The following is a 17,420-nucleotide window of genomic DNA, read 5'->3' as shown; positions in this document are numbered from 1 at the left end:
GGAGCGGCCGCAGGACCTGGCGGGGCAGCTACGTGGGGTCCTCGCGCGCGTCCCACGTGGGCCTGAGCGGAGACGCGGTACCGGTTCGAGAGGTCCGGAAGCGCCCGGCTCTCCCGCGTGTGGCGGCGCCTTCTCGCCGGCCATGGCAGTCACCGACGGCGTGCTTCTCCACCTTTCCGACCCCCCGGCCGCCGCCTCCAGGACGTTCTCCGGACCCCGCAGGACTCGGGCGAGTCAGGTGAGTTCTGACCCGCCTTCAGATCCGTCTGCACCGGGGCCCGGGCCGCGAGCTGCCGCCTTTCCTCTGTGTCGGGTTTGGAGTTATTTGCGGAGTTAAGGTGGGAAAGTCAGGCACCAGGCAGCGTCTGGGGGAGTTGCTGAGCAACACGTGTCTCAGACCTGAACACCCCCCCGCCGGGACGTTCTTGGAGGGAGCGGAGCGGGGGGCAGAGGGGCGAGGGCTTGCTGGGGCTGCTAGTTGGAGGACTCGGGAGGAAGGGGTTGGAGGCTGTCTCCGTAGAAGACAGGAGTCCCGGCCCTGTCATTTACCAGCTACATCCCTTCTCTCAGCCACCGTTTCCTTGACTTTAAGGGATGTTTGTTTCAGGAACGAGGACTAGAGACTCGAAATTTAAGAGCTTTCAAAAATGGCATCAATTTCATCCGTGTGCAATGGAGGGGGGAAAGAAAAGACAACTCATTCAGTGGAATTCTCTCACTAGGGATGCGCGAGAAACCTTAAACTTAATCCAAGCCGGAGCTGAAAACTGGTTTCTAGGATGATTGACTTACCTCCTAGAAAAGGGGAGGGCTACAGGTTAGAAAATCCGTTGTAAAATCACGTTACCTAAAAGACCGGGAAGGATGCAGTCTCTTGTCAAGGAAGGTGTGTGTGTGCGTGCGTGTGTGTTTTCTTGAAAAGGCAACAGATAATTCCATTAAAAAGTTAACTGACAAAGTTCAGTTCAGCTAGTGTGTTGAAGCTGAAATTTCTTAAGTTCATATAAAGCTAACGCCCAGTGTCTGGATTCTCTTGGGTGATTGATTGATTGATTTTAGTGAAAAGCTTTAGAATTTAGAGGCTTGGGAGTAAGGAGTTTTAGCGAGCCAATGGGCCGCATCGCTGCCGGAGCGGGGAGGGGAAGTACAGCGGAGCCCCTGGGATTTGGAGTAGGACAGACCTGGGATTAGATGCCAGTCTTGCAACATGCTACCTCTGTGACTTGGAGGAAGTTACTTCACCTCTCTGATCCTCGCTTTTCCTAGTCATAAAATAAGAAAAATAATTTCTCCATCATGTAAGGTTATTATGAGGATGAAATGAGAGCGTATACATAAAGACACTAGACGTTTTCTGACCCATAGAGGCACTTAATAAATGCCAATGATTAAAAAATCAATAAATTCGATTGGCTCCATTTTGTGTAATAGAACTGCTCCATCGGAGGTCAGTGGGGTGCTTGTGCCTTGTGCTTGCCTAGGAACGATAATAACACACAGGAAACACTTATTAAACCTGTTGAGTGAGTTGAATAAATCAACGTAGGGCATCTGGTGTTATGATTGCGTGAACTACTGTGTCAAAGGGCATTAATGAGACGATGACCCGTGTCTGAGTGGTCTTGTCTGCACCTACATTTTTGTTTGTGTCTTGAATGAGAATTGTGGATGTGCTGATCAAATTTGCCCGTAGTCTGAACTTGGGATGAGTAGCTAATAGACTAGATTTGGAAAGACTTTGATAGCTTAAATTATGCGGTTTCTAACACTGTGCAGGCTATTTTGTTTCTAGAAATGTTTTCTGGTTATTAAATTAGTACAAATTTATTGTAGGAAATTTGGGAATTAGATTTTAAAAAAACAAAACACCCATAACTGTGGTTAACATTTTGGTGTTTATCCTTCTAGAAAACAAAACAAAATAGGGATCAAACTATTCATGATGTTTTCTAACCAAACAGGATACAATTAATAAATGGTATGATAGCATTATTGTCAGGAACGTGGGCTGTGGAATCCATGCCTGGGCAAAGCCTGGGTCCCTCAGTGATCCTGGGACAGATTACCTCACAGCCCCTCCTCAGTGTTCTCACCTTAAAATGGGATGACACCAGTACCCACGTTGATAAATGAGATAATTCATGTAAGTGCTTAGGATTACTGCCTTGTGTAATAGCTACTAGTACATCTATTAAACATCAGAGACATAGGCTCTAGACTCCTATGGCTAGATAGGCTCCAGAGGCCATCTGCCATAATCCCCTTGTTTTACAGGGGCAGGAGCAGAGACGCTGAGAGAAGTGACTTGCTTAATGTTGTGTAGCTGATTTTGAGGCGACCTGGATATGTCCTTGCTCCTCTCTGCTCAGATGCCACTCATGAAGCCTTCCTGTCTCCTTGTCTTCCTCCCCCTTGCTGTAGGCCGTGGTGGTCTTTCTTATTATTTGTGCTTATTATCTGTACATACCCCTTTTACAGTACAGATATAGGTTTAGATTTGTGGTTTTACACTTTTGTCTCTTGCACTAGTCTGTGATTTCCTAAAGGATTTGACTTATCTTCTAGCTTTGTATCTTCGGGACCAAGCTGCTTGATAGCCGCTAAGTGGTCGGTTTTTCAAATTAATGTGTTGTGGATGCTGGGGGTGGGGTGGGGTGGGGTAGGAAGGCTAACACGTAGTAGAATAGTGTCTAGATTGTGGAAAGGGATAATTCCGTTGTGTGGTCATTCGTTCATCTTACAAGTATTTATTGAGCACGTACTTTGTGCCAGACGTGAGCCAATGCAGGGGATGACTGGGCGGAGAGAGGAGGTCAGGAAAGGCTCTTCTGAGGACCCGGGAGGTCAAGACCTGAAGGGTGAGTGTGAGTTTGCCAGCCAAAGGGACGGTTGGAGACATGGGTGTGGGGATAGCCTGTGCAGAGGCCCTGAGGAGGGAAGGCGCATGGTACATTCCAGGAATCAAGGAAGACAGGGCGGCCGAGGTTACAGCTGGGCTGGTGAGACAGGCAGAGGCCAGATTCCAGAGGGCTCTGTAGATCGAATACAGGTTTTTGATAAGAGCAATGGAAAACCTGTCTAATATTGTGCTTAACTCTGAATGCTTGCTTTTAGAGAGAAGTTGACATGGATATAAAGGGTGACCAGGATGGTAAGGGGCTTAAAGTTGGTGTCCTGTTTGGAGTATTCAGTCCAAAGAGGAAGGAGAAAGGGAGTCATATGATGTCTGAAGGAATGTTACGTGCAGAGGAAATGAGCTTGTCCTGTGTTGCTGCAGAAAGTAAACCTCAGGCTCATAAGGAGATGTTCAGGGTGGCACATGTTGCCTGAATGTCAGGAACAGCTTCTGACCCCCCTAGGATTCGGTCTGCCTTGAGGGACGGAGAGCAGTAAGGAGGTGTGCAGGCAGAAACCGCAAGGCCATCTGTCAGGCAGCCTGTGGTAGGACGTCTGTGCGTGTGGGAGTGGCCTTTTGGCCTTTTTATGCTCCAAGAGTCTATGAATCTGGTAAAATCTGCACATTTCATTACACCTGGCAAATGATTCCACAGACCTGAAATTTGACTTCATCTCTTTCTTTAATCTGAAAATTCATGAACTTGGGACTTCGTAAAATGAAATTTGTAAAATGAAGCAAGTCAGTACTTATTATGTATATTATTTGAAGTTGTACTTATTGAGTTAGATATAGGAGTCCTTGTGGTTGCCAGGAACAAAGAATATTGTTGTTAGGTTAGCCTGAAACTGACAGTCATGGCTAAAACAAGCTGATGTGTAAATGAAAGTCCTCATTTCAAGCTAACAGGAAAATAACATATTCCCAGAGAATCCAAAACGCCAGAATAACAAGCACTGGCTACTCACAGCATGTTTTGATATTCATGTGTAAATTGGAAGAGAAGGCCAAAGAAAATAGAGGAATTGGATGTTTCTTCTCCTAGGGGGAGTTTGGACATCGTACACTTAACCACATTCATGTTATGGAAATAAGAAGCAACAGGCAAGAGAATATCTAGTGGTATAGCCTGTAATCGGTAATCAGATGGGGAATTGAAAGGCGAGGAGAGCTGGAAATAATTGTGATAGAAGTGATGGATGGAGCAGAATTCTCATTTGGAATGGAAGCGGTGAGCAGGAATTGTCTCCAAGCCACCTGAACCTGGGGGAGCAGCTTGAGGGGAGATAATGACAGCGATCCCAGCCCTCTAGAATGGAACAGTAATGAAGGTTTCCACTCCCTGGGCCTGAGCTGGGACACAGCATCCATGTGTCGTCCTTCACTCGGGCTCTGTTGGTAGAGAGAACTGATCCCCACCCCCACCCCATTCTTCTGGTGTAAATGGATTCCTAGGGATATGGACTGACTTAGCATGCACATTTCACAAGATGGGCTCTCTTGCAAAACACTCCATTGTTAAATTCAGCCCGAAAAATGTGTCTCCCTTCTTGATCCTCACACTCACGTTGGTTGAGTTGAGAGTTAAGATGGATGGTGAGGTCTAGTAGATGAGTGAGCTGAGATTTTGTGGATTCTTTTTTTCCTTTTGGAGAAAAAAAGCTGAGTCAAAGAATGTGATTGCAGACCCTAAACTGTTGCTTGACATATGGGGCATAATGATCTCTGCAGGGCGCGATGCAATTCTGTGGGCAGTCAGGCTTCACTCCGAGGTCTGTCTTCATGGACTAATGCATCTCTGCTTGCTCTCTCCTTTGGGGAACGACGCAGCAAGCACAGGCCACCAAAAGAAAATACCAGGCGTCCGGTAAGGTTCCCCCAGCGAAACGGAGAAATGACACACCCAGTCACCCAGCCGAGAAAACTGCTGAGAAAGAAATGCAGAGGACTTTTAAGGGGAAGAAGGCACAGAAGGTGTTTTCTCCAAAGAAGTCTTCGGCTAGTGCGGCTGGTAGAAACCCAGAGCAGAAACCGAGCATTAAGACTTCATCGTTGTTTAAAAACAACCCTGAAATTCCAGAGCTTCACAGGTATGCCCGCCCAGGTGCAGGCGCACCTCCCGAATTAAAGGAACTAAGTGTGCTCTGCCTTTTTCTTTGTTTGTTGGAACTGATGCCTGGGTTTTGTTCATCATTTGCAGACCTGTAGTACAGCAGGTTCAAGAAAAAGTATTTTCTTCAGATGCTTTTCATGACCTGGACCTCCACCCACATTTAGTAAGTATCTCAGTGGTTTGTGCGATCTGTGTTGTTAACGTGCTTCTTCATTCAGAATGTCTGTGGAATGGCGGTTCTAGGAAGGAAAACCAAAGAATGGTTATCTCTGCTCCAGGTTACCTGAAGGAGCGAGCTCAGGCTGCTAAGGTTCTCCTCTGGGACAGTTCAGCTGAGCTTACATTATTGTTCACCGTGTCCTGACCCCCACGCCCACACCCCTTCCTGACTTTCCTCACCTAATTCGGTTTGGGACTGGCATCCACTTACCGGGCTTTAAGACGACCTCCTCATGACTGGATGGGTATGACATTGAGGCTCTTCTGGGTGGCAGGTGTCTCGGTGACCATAGGAGAGGGAGCTGAGCTGGTGCCTTGCTGAGAAGGGATGTCTGTAGTTACAAAGACTTGAAGGAAGAAGAGGCTATTTTAACATGCATTTTCTACAAACGAGAACACTTTTTTTTTTTTTTAACCCATGAGTGAGTTTTCCAGGCTTGCTTATGAATAAAGAGAGAAAAATATATGCACCTTTAGGGAGCCCAGATTTCCTTTGCTCAAAATGGTCATGGCTTACCCCCTCCTTCAGGGTGAGTTATATAAGCTTGTTTTCTCACCGACAAGTCCAAGCAGGGTTTCTCAGGCTTGGGATGGATAACGCTTTGTTATGGGGACTGTCCTGTGATTGTAGGATGTTTAACAGGACCCTGAGTCCCTACTCACTTGATGCCAGTAGCATCCCCTCCCCCAGTTGTAACAATCAAAATTTCTTCTGACATTGCCATGTGAGGCGGGAGGGCAGGGCAGAACCACCCGCAGCTGAGAACCATTGGGTTAGAGGAACTTAATTTGATCATGGTGGTCAATTTTATCCCAATGTTTTCTCCCCTTTTTGCATCCTTATTTGCATTAAATAGATTTGTACCAAAAGTTGACAGTTAAAGAAAAATATTTATTTTGTCTTCTTTTTCAGATTTCCACAATAAATACAGTCTTAAACATGTCTAGTATGACCAGGTAAGAGTTCCAGGCCAGTCTTGATTTTCTTAGGACTTTCCTGGGTATAATCATATAAAACCTGAATTGTCTGTGGAGGACAGAGCCAATTTGTGTCTTGGTGTTAGAGAAAAAGGCCAGGTTAGTGACCATCGAGGACTTGACATATAACTTAGCCAGCCAGTTTCCCCACCTGTTAAATGGAGAGACTGGGTCCCCATCCAGTTCTGCTCTCAGCTCTAAACTGGAAGAGATTGCTGCTCCGGAAGATGGTCTGTGTAAGAGCTCACTGTTGCCCGTGCTTCCCTGAAAATAATTTGTCCAAAATGTAGACTTTATTGTGTCATTTCTTAGTAGTAAGAATTAGAGGCAGCCTAAAAACGGGGTAAATATTTGGTTGGATATAATGGGATACTGAAGAAAATTTTTAAATGTTTGTTAAGAATGATGATCCTGGAAAGTAGAAATAAAGCAGTAAAGGGTGTGGAGCAGAGGGGCCTTGCTCTCTTTGAGTATGTCTGCCTCTGTACATTTTAATAATCCCACTTTACTTAGAAGTAAAAATAAGAATACTGAAGAATAAAATAAGACCCCCCCACCACCATTTATTATTTTTTTGCTCAGTTTTGTCAACCAAATTTAAATTATTTCTGTACCCATTTTGTTGTTAGTTGTTAAATGCACACATGGACATATATCTTAGTGTGTCTATAACAGTTCTGTCTTGGTTTTCTGGAGTGTGAAGAGCAGCAGTTCCTGGCTATCTGGAGGGCTCACAGCTTCCTCGTACTCTTCTGCGTGAGAACCTTTCCATAATGTATTCTCTGTTACAGAAGGCGAGAGAGTATATGATGTACTTTCACGGTAGCTCCGGGCTGTCATCATGCCTGTCCCATTTTTGGTTTTAATTAGTATGAAAGAATGGCCAATCTCTGGCTTGCCTCAACATTTTCAGCTGCGTTCCAGAAATTTAACTGAGGTTTTATTCTTCTAATCATCAAGTTTCTCAGCACCTTCACTCGCGTGTTTAGGTAGTGTCTAAGGTGGCAGCTGATAGACAAATCAAAGCACGGGGCCATTGCATTTTGTGTATCGTGCGTCTCTGCCTGTGAACATGAGTGGGTAATGCGTTATGGATAACCACATGTTCTTTCTGCCCAAGTGTTCAGAAGCAAAGCATTCCTGTGTTGCTGGAAGGCAGAGATGCTCTTGTGAGATCCCAGACGGGCTCAGGTCAGTCATCATTTCATTTCTGCCCATCGTCCCATGGTACCCAGGCCATGGTCATGTCATAGGTCATGTAGTAAGGTGTCTGTAGCGGTGGCTGCCTTGTTTTATTTGGGGGAGGGGAGGCCACGCTTGCTTTTGATTAGAGCCCTGAATTAGTTCACGTAGTGAAAGGAAGGTGTCTCCAGTCGGAGCCATGATCAGGAAGCAGTCAAGCTCAGCTGTCATTCCTCAGAGCCTGCCTCAGGGCTTTACCCGGCCTCACCCTCTATGGCCAGAGCTGCCCGTCCTCACTTCAGTGTCCAGGAGTATTTCCTCCTGGTATTAAAACAGTTCTGACATGAGCACTGATTGGATGCCGGTCGTTAGCTCACACATGGAACACTTCTTGTGCCCACATCAGCCTGGGTTTTCTCTGGTGACCCTCTTGTGCCCTTCATGGCTGGTCAGTTGTTCACTCCCCACAGCTCAGCCACCACTGAGGTGGGTAGAAACCCAAAGATTTTGTCCTCCCTGTGATCCTCCTTGGTCGTTAGAGGCTGGGGCTGAGATTCAGACATCAACACTGCAGAGGACATTTACTTGACCTCTGAGCTCATTTCAGAGGTCAGCATGACTTCGGAGGAGGAGTTGTCACCTGGAGACAGTCGTCAGGTTGAGATGTTGTGTAATCTGGGAAATGTATCATCTCCCTTGTTAGATGGATAAAGGAGCGGAAGCCGCAGGTTTTTAGAAGTAGTACTGAATTTACAAAGCAAAACTAGGAATGTGCAGACAGGTGACTTCCGTTCCCACCTCTCCTGGATGTGTCACACGTACTTTTCTTGTCCCCAGATTTAGTACTGTCCCAAGGTAGCAGGACTTGGGTCCTTTACTGTTGTTGCTTTTGTTACATCGACAGGGTCTCTGATTTTAATTGCTTCTGTGTTTGTTTAAAAGGTAAAACTCTTGCCTATTGCATCCCTGTGGTCCAGTCCCTTCAAGCAATGAAAACAAAAATACAAGTGAGTATAAAATGTATTTTTCTGTTATTGTTCATAGTGCGTAAGAAACCATCAATCTGAACTACAGCAGTAATACTGGGACTGAGAGAATGTTCTCACTTAGCGTTGTTTTCTTGTGTCTTTTTAATTCTTTTATTACATAAGCATGTTGCCTCTAAAGATTGCCCACTACAAATAGAATAAATTTGTTTCATAATCATCATACAAGGAAGTCAGTCTCATAAGGAACCTTGTGTCTGACGGCCGAATGCTTGTGTGTGATCTTGAATCTGTTACTGCCTTGGCCCCACTGAGCTGTAGGTATTAATGTTACTACAATAGTTTACAAAAAAAAAGTGGAGGCTTGGCAACATTAAGTGACTGACTAAGGCCATGAGGTGAGGAGTGGTGGGTCTGGGCTTCCAGCCCAGCTCTCTGTGGTTCCAGAGACCAAGCTCTTCTCACTAAGAAGGGTGAACATTATATTTAAAACGGTGGTTTATGATGAATGGTAGATGTGAAAATAAGCTCCCAAGTAGTAGTGAGTCTGACAATTGGGCTTTCTTGTAGTTAGCATTTCTGGAACTTATCTTGCATTGTGAAACACATTCAGTTGGTGCCTGGGCCAAAGGGGCACAGTTGGGTTTCTTGGATTCCCTAGGAGGCCAGTTAACTGCCATGTTCCATAGGCATAGGTGTCATCTCAAAACCCAGCCCAGAACCCCACAGATATAGCCCTGGTTAGCCTCAGTGGAGAGGGAATGGCGAGATCAGAAATAGGAAGTGAGGTGGGTTCCTCGACTCCCAGGTGAGAGGAGCTAATTGGTTCCTTTTTTTTAGTTTGGACATGCAGAGTTCGACGTGTGTTGAACCTACCCGATATTTGCGTGACAAAGTAAATAATGATAGTATTGGATTGTAGCCCATAGACAAAAACAAATATCCATGAGTCCAAACTGAAATTATTGAATAAATAAATAAATGGGAGAAGGGAAAGCCCTTCCTTATAGTAGAATTCCAAAGGCTAAATGTAGAAGTGATGGAAATCGAACATCACTGGCAGATGCCACAGTGATACTGTTTCAGGCAAGAATCATCACAGATGCTCAAATGAGTGGATGAAAGTGTGATGAAAACGAGATATTTACAGTCTCAAAGTATCCCCCCACAAGATACTTTTTAATCACAAAGGGAAAACTAACTTTACAAAGGGAAGGCTGGCTGCCTCCTCCTTGACCAGGTGATCAGAGCGGGCATCACCGGTGCTGAGGTATGGCAGCCTCAGGTGCTTCCTGCAAGTTTCACGGAGGACGCAACGTCACTTCTGTGGTTTTCCTGCCCAAAACGCGTAGCCCGACTTTAATCATAAGCAAACATCAGACAAACCCAAATGGAAAGACATTCTGCAAAGCAACTGGCCAGTGCTCTTCCCAAGTATGAAGGTCCCGAAAGACAAATACCAAAGAACCACCTACCCCAGATGAAAAGAGACAAAGGAGAATGACAGCTAAGGGCAACATGTGGTTCTGAATTGGGTCCTGGTCTGGAAAAAGGATGTTAATAGGCTAGTGAAATTCGAATAAGGCCTGTGGATTAATTGGTAGCATTGAATCAGTGATAATTTCCTGGTTCTGATTGTTGCACTGTGATTTTGAGAACTGATTAGGAAGCCGGGAGAAGGGCTTACAGAAGTCCTCTGTACTATTTGTGCAGATTTTTTCTAAGTCTGAAATTATTTCAAAATGAATGAGTTTAAATTTTATTTAAACTTTATTTAAATAATTTTAAATCAATAAAACAGAAATCCTTCACAATCATCCAAATGGTGGAACCTTATATAGCCATTAAAAGTGAAGTTTTTCGGGTAAAAGCTTGATCACTGCACTGTCCACCTGAAGCTGATGTTGTGTCCTATTGTATGTCAACTATAAGTGAATATATATATATAGTCACAGGATGTGGAGTATGGTGTGGGAATGGAATCAATGGAATTGTAATAGATATGTATCATATCGGGGGGCGGGGAGTGGGGCAGCGGATTGGGGGTGGGGGGTTGTCACTTTGAGGGTAAGAAGTATAACTAGTGCACTGTGTTGTATACCTGAAACTAATTAAAATAAAATAAAAAATATAAATCACTTTTGCCAAAAAAATTGTTTTCCAGTTATTATTTATGAACTTTAGTGTTCTTGCCGTGTTAATTGAAAAGAGGCACGTTACAAACCATCACGTATAATATGACTCCAAGTTCATAAATGATAATCTGTGTGTATATCTGTGCATAAAAAGATGAGAAAGATACTTATCAACTTACTAATATTGGTTTTCTCTGATGTGGATAAGAATTTTATTTCTAAAGATGACTAAGTTTTCCTTCCCATTAGGCACTTTACAGTGAGGGAATTCGTACAAAGGGCTTATTTAGCATTGTACTTGGTACGTAAGGAAGAAATGCAAATTATCGCAACTGTGTAGTGAAATCTCATTTATATACTACAGAAGAACTTGCCAATAGAGGGGGTTTTTTTGTTTTTGTTTTTTTTATTTCATACAAAGTTGTAGAGTTTGACAAGATGTGAGCTGGAATGTGTCCCCCAGAACTCACCCAGCTGTCTCATTTCATAGACCCATGAACTGCGGAAGGAGTGATTAGATTACATACCCGGGGGGAGGGTGTAGTGGGCAGCTCTGCCCCAATCCTGGGTCTGAGTGTGACTTCAGGCCATCCATTCCCCACCCCTGTGCCTCAGTGACCTCACCTGTGACAGGGTACTAATGGCAGTGCCTTTCTCCTAGGGTGAGGATTAAGGGAGTTTAATGCATGTGGAGGGCTGAGAACTGGTTTCTAGCACCCGGTAATAGAACCTGCTTATTAAGTGTTAGCTGCCATCATCACCAACACGGTCGTGTGGCCAGTTTAAAGGGCAGAGATTTGATTTGCTTATACGTGTTCAGAACCATTAACAAGCCATATCGTTTTTTTTATTTGCTCAAATATTTTTTAATATCAGTAACAGCTCATCTTACTCAAGACTGAAATATTCTGTAAAAGAGTTTTCTAAGCCCAAATTTAATCCACTTATCTCAAGTAATATTCAATATAGGGCCTTGGAGTTCATTGTAAAATTATTTGACCTGTAAAAAACCTATCTGGAGGGAGCAGCAGATTCAAGGCACCCAACAGAGTCTTAAATTACTTTGGTGATGAAATGAGCACGGGCTGCTTTTCTGTGCTTTCACTCTTTCAGTTACCGTATTTCGGCTCTGATTTTTCTAACATCACATCCGTCCTCCTTCACTCGCTTCTGCCCTGCGAGGAATTGATTTTTCTTTCTTCTCCTTTGTGTAGTAACACCTTTTGAAATGTCAGAATCTCCTAGCGTCACACCGTGGCACGTTGATACCGTTGTACTAACATGTTTACCGTTCCTTGCCTGGGCTTCAGCACAGCCGCCTGAAGTTGGGGTTGAGCACAGACGGCTCAAGTTTGAATTCCAAATCCTTTTCTCCTTGTGGGTAAATGTTTCCCATGCAAAACATGAAAGTGATGCTTGTGATTGAATTTGCTGCTTGCTGTTGTACATCTGCGCTTATCTTCTGCACCAGCAGTGTTCTCATTCGTTCGCTGTCTGGGACCACTTTCCAGGCGCAAGGCGCCGTTGACTGGGAACCGGCAGCAGATTACTTTGTTTTCTTCTATTATTATTATTATTATTATTATTATTATTATTACTACTACTACTACTACTTTTAGATATAATGTACATGGGTAAAAAAAATTTAAAGAGTACCAAAAACTATATAGTGAAAAGCAAGTGGTTCACCTCCTCCTTTCCCCCAGGGGGAGGGGTCTCCTGTCAGGTGCAGTGGTCCTATCACCAGTCTTGTGTGTGTTCTCCAAGGATATGCTTGGCATGTAAAGCAAATATGAATATGCGTAGTTCCTCTTGCCCCTTTAATTGAAGTTTTTGTTTATTTGGTTTGATACACAAATGGTTGCTTATTATACGTGATGTTCTGTGCCTTGCTTTTGTTCACTTAATATGTTTGGGGGAGAGTTTCTATCGTAAGTACCGTGTCTGTCTGCCGCGTTTTATAATGGCTGCCTAGTATTCCACTGTGTGTATGAACCATAAATTATTGAATCAGTCTCCCATTGGTGGAATTTACATTTTGTTCAGTATGTTGCTACAAACAAGGCTATATAAATATCCTACATTCCGGAAAACATGTTACACCTTCTTTATGCACACGTATGAGTGTATCTTTTAGATAAATTCCAGTAAGTGGAATTTTCATTTTTATTTGATAGATGCTGTCAAAATTGACCTTTAAAGGAGTTATACCAATTTTTTTTTTGAGTTATGCCATTTTGCACTCTCATCAAGAGTGTATAAGAGTTCCTTTTTTGCTCATACCCTTATCCGCACTTTGAATTGTTTAATTTTGCTCATTTCACAGAGGGAAGATACTATATTATAATTTCAATTTGAATTTTTCTTAGTGAAGTTGAACATCTTTTCATATGTGTAAAAGCCATATTTTGAATTTTTATTTTCATAAATTAGCTGCTTATAGCCTCCATTTTTCTACTTGAGTTGTTGGTCTTTTTATTTTTATATTTAATTGAATTATAGACCTTCCCTATAAGCTCGGGAAATCGGCCCTTTTTCTTACATGCGGCATATTTTCTCCCACGTTGTCATTTCACTCTTGATTGTGTTTAGGTATTATATTTTCATTCTGAAATTTAAAGTTTTTATGTAATAAAATATATTGGTGTTTTATAATTTCTGAGTTTTAGGTTATCTATAAAAAGGCCAACTTCATTCCAACTTTATTTTTCTAACAGTTTTTTCTCAAAGGACTTTTGAAAAACCCATCTTTTCCCTACTGATACAAAATTTATTTCCTAAATTTCTGTATGTATTTGATCCTATACTAGATCCTTATATGCTGTTGTAATCTCTATGTGCCAGTATCAGTTTTTTTAAAGCTACAATAGGTTTAAATTGTTTTAACATTGGATGTTCTTTAGAATTGTCTTGGTTATCCTTGCATTTATTTTTCCATATGAACTTTGAAATCAGCTTGTCTATTTATAGTATATATTATTTCTTGGATGCATATAAACACATATATGCATTTTTGTGGCATTTTTGTTAAAATTGCATTACATTTATGGATTGATTTAGGGAGAATTAGCTTACATATAATATTGAATCTTCTTATCCAAGAACAAGACACATCTTTCCATTCATTCAAATTTTATTTTATGCCCCTCAGAGGTATTTTAAAATTCTCATTATATAGATTTTGTACTTATTTTTAGATTTTGTACATTTTTAATGAAGCTTATTCTCTTTAGTTGCTATTATAAGTGTGATTTTTTCCCCTTTATATTTCCTTCCTTTCTATGTTGCAAGGCAATTGATTTTTATATATTAGTTTTGCATTCACCTAGTTGACTGAATTATCTTTTTTGTAATAGATTTTCAAATGATTTTTTTTAAGTCTTTTTTTTTTAAAGCATAAAATATCATCTGCTAATACTGACAGTTTTACCTCCTGCTTTCCAGATTTGTACGTATTTCTTTCTCTTGTCTGATTGCATGGGCCAGAACCTCTAGAACAGTGTTCCATGATAATGAGGGTAATGGGCATTCTTGTCCCTTTCTTTAGTGAGACTGCCTCTGATATTTTACAAGAGGCCACCCTTAAATTCTTTTTGTCTGGACTCCTGTGACCTTCAAGGCTCATGGCATTTTTTCCTTCTGTGTCAACAGCGTAGTGACGGCCCCTATGCTCTGGTACTTGTGCCAACGAGAGAGGTAAGCAGTTTCATGTTCGGGGTGAGTCTTGAGCAAGCGTTTTCAGTGATAGCCTGTTGAATTTATAAGTAGTTTTACCGTTTTTCTCTCTATTGCACAAACCACTGTACTGTTTGTTTTGCCCAGGAACCATCCTTCTGGTTTCTGACAAAAATTCAAGTACTCTTTGAAAATCGTTTAAGTATGGAAAAGCATTTCCCTGTTATTTGAAAAGAAATTTAGTCATGCTTTTGTACTTTTTCTTCCCCCAACTTAATTCAAAAATAAAAGCAATTGGCCCTAAAAATGAACTTTTCTTTTTTTTTTTTAAGAAGCTACTAGGCCAAAAATTTTACATGTTATTGAAAGTGAAGCTTCTTGGTATTTTTATCCTTTCTTGGTGGAAATTTCTTATCTGATCTATTTAATTTGTCTATGGAGGCAATTTCAGATTTAGGCATCTGTTTGCTGTATCAAATGCTAATCAGTTCCTTGTAGAGAATTGATCTTAGAGATGGAGGGTCCAGCTCAGCCTTTTTTTGGTACAGCCTGCAGTGCCCTCTCTCAGCTCAATCCAGTGAAGGAGCAGGCACAACGCTATTTAAATCTTTATAGCAGCAAACGTGCTACTTCCCTAGGATGCTTTGTGAATACTAAACCTGTGGAAACTGTATGTGTATCCTTGGATAAAGGGATTATGTAGAGGCCTTTTGATGGTTGTTAATGGCTATAACCTACATTAATTTTCACTTTCTTTGATTTCCACCGGGGTTGTTGTTTGTTTGCTTTTTCCTTTAATAAACTTGGGGAATGGCCACCACTCAGTCTTCAGCTCCACTCCCCTCTGGCGTGTTCTTAGGGTACAGTCACATCGCTTCTCAAGTTCCTAAGGGCCAGCCTGATGCATCACTGTCCTCGTTTACTCCTTCATACATGTTATGTTCTTTCTCTTTCGCAAGAGCTCCAAATTCAGGTCGCCTGTCTTTCATTTTCCTCCATCTTTGTGCATCGTAGACTTGGACTGCTCCGTGTGGCACTCTGGGAATTTGAGCCAGCAGAGGGAGCACAAAACACTATTTTTGTACACGTCCAAGAAATAGATGTGATGTTTGCACCCACATTTTGCAAACTGGCAGGTTTCAGAATCAGTCTAAGAACATGGGATACTTTTCCAGTCGATTCTGTGATAGGATTTTTTGTTTCCTACATTTTACCTTGAGGTCCAAGTTTGGATCTTAATCACTTTACATTGTCAAGATTAAAAAAAAAGAAAGAAAAGAAGGGCTCTTGTTCATTATCTATAATGTTTTCATATTTACAGCTGGCTCTACAAAGCTTTGATACTGTCCAGAAACTGCTGAAGGTAAGGCAAGCCGTGCGCTCAGTTTCATCTTTTCTCCTGACCTTTTGAGGAAGGAGAAATATGCCACAGTCATTCCCTTATTTTCAAAGAGCTAGGAATTATTCTCATTTCTCTCTTTTCCCGGGATGTCTCTGCTCTCCCTGGGTAGTCTAGATTTTTACTAATCGAAACCTTACTAGCTGCCTAATTCTAGCTTAACAAGATTACTCGTGTTTCCTGGTGCTTGAAGCTTTATAATCTATTCATTATAGTCACTAGCAAGCCACACACAGACATTGACAAGTACAGCAACCTTAAGAAGGTCGACTGGAAAGCAACTCAAAATGCTGCAAGCAGGCTCTGTTTAAGAAAAGAGGGAGAGAAGGCTTTAGAGCCAGAGCCGGCCAACCCCCCACATTCGGTGAAGAATTCATCTAGCCTTCCTTTCATCAGGGGTGAGAGTGGAGAGGGTTGTGCTTGGGTTTTATTTTAACCAAAAAGAACAAAAGAAAGGCAGTAGCTGTCCTGAAATGTGTGTTTAATTAAGGCTCCAAAAAGAAAGGCAGAGAAGCTACTTGAGTCGTTTACGAAGCTCCCCTTTCCCTCTCACTGTGTTGGAAGCTGTTATTCAGTGATAGTTGAAGTCACCGCTGAGAGTGGCCATGGGTGTGGCAGTGCCCAGGAATCCTCACACAGGAAGAAGTGGAGTCCTCCCTCCCAACTTAGAACCAGTCTCTGTGTTTGCACTAAAGGGGCTTTGCATTGATTTTTGCTCTGATATCTTTCTGTAGCCATTTACCTGGATTGTGCCTGGAGTGTTAATGGGAGGAGAGAAGAGAAAATCAGAAAAAGCCAGGTAGGGGGAGGTGTATTTGTGGTTAATTGCTTTTTGAATCTGTCTGTCCTGCCTTCCTATCCAGTAGGACTCAGTCCTGCTAAACCTAGAGAAAGCCTGTCTTGGACTGTACTTCCTAGTCCTCCAGGGACAGATTGCGTCAGCGGGGAGCGGTCCCCTCTAGACAGTGCTGTTGTTAAAAATATTGATGAACCTACAAGGGGTTTCCTTTCTGATGTGGTCATTACCTTCTGAACTCCGTCCCCCCAATACCCACAATCCCCCTTGTTTAGTATCAGTCCTCCTTGGCTCCCTTTTGGGTACACTGGGGTTTGGGATTTTGTTGTTTTTTGTTTTTTTTTAAAAAGCAAGGTCATAAGGTAACATAATGCTTTGCACCTTTTTACACCCTAAAACATGGATTCCTAATTCTATATTAGAACTGGTAATGGGTGTCAGTGGAAAATTATTGCAGCGAGTAAATCCCAAATTGTCTGCATTCTTATAAAACCATTTTTATTGTAGCTTAATGCGCAGTAGTAACACCCAACTGTATGTGTAGTCTTTGACTAAGAAGTAAATATTAAACCTGAAAGCAAAAAGTATTGGTTAGGATGAGCTGCAGCTGTAAATGACAACGGCAGCAAACAGCAGTGGTGCAAACAATATGGAAGTTTTATTTTTCTTTCTCATTTAAGAAGCCTGATGGCAGCCCATCCAGAACTGGCATCGTGCTCTCGTGTCAGGACCCAGGCTCCTTCTGTCTTTTTGTGCCACTCAGTGAGGCTTTCATTTTCAGTGTTACCTCATAGTGTTAGAAAGTGCAGATCCAGCCATTACATCTAGTTTCCTGCAACAGGAACAAAGATAATCATACCTCCTCCTTCTAAAGGTACTTGTGGGATTTGCATATTCTCATTATCCTATCACTAGGACATAGGCCGGCCGTCACCATACTTAACTGCAAGGGAGGCTGGAAAATATACTCAGCTGAAAATTGGAGGCTTTTATTACTTGGAGTAATGGGATAAAGGCTGTTTGGGGAGTAAGAAATTAGAT

General features: G+C 42.4%; 1 protein-coding gene across 2 annotated transcripts in view; it reads left to right on the top strand.

Moving 5' to 3' along the window:
* The first annotated feature begins 59 nt into the window (after positions 1–59).
* The window catches only part of DDX31 (DEAD-box helicase 31), a 68,233-nt gene continuing 50,872 nt past the window's right edge, over positions 60–17,420 (top strand). For both annotated transcript variants that reach the window (XM_019639080.1, XM_019639087.1), the window contains exons 1-9: positions 60–238; positions 4,727–4,986; positions 5,097–5,172; positions 6,142–6,185; positions 7,327–7,397; positions 8,331–8,395; positions 14,161–14,205; positions 15,506–15,547; positions 16,318–16,382. In XM_019639080.1, the coding sequence (XP_019494625.1) occupies positions 143–238; positions 4,727–4,986; positions 5,097–5,172; positions 6,142–6,185; positions 7,327–7,397; positions 8,331–8,395; positions 14,161–14,205; positions 15,506–15,547; positions 16,318–16,382 (764 nt within the window). In that variant the 5' untranslated portion in view covers positions 60–142. The remainder of the gene's footprint in view (positions 239–4,726; positions 4,987–5,096; positions 5,173–6,141; positions 6,186–7,326; positions 7,398–8,330; positions 8,396–14,160; positions 14,206–15,505; positions 15,548–16,317; positions 16,383–17,420) is intronic.

This window comes from Hipposideros armiger, unplaced genomic scaffold (genome assembly GCF_001890085.2).
Source record: "Hipposideros armiger isolate ML-2016 unplaced genomic scaffold, ASM189008v1 scaffold_3, whole genome shotgun sequence".
Taxonomy (NCBI): Eukaryota; Metazoa; Chordata; class Mammalia; order Chiroptera; family Hipposideridae; genus Hipposideros; species Hipposideros armiger.
The sequence above is the reverse complement of the archived record's forward strand: the minus strand, read 5'-3'. Positions and strand labels throughout refer to the sequence as shown.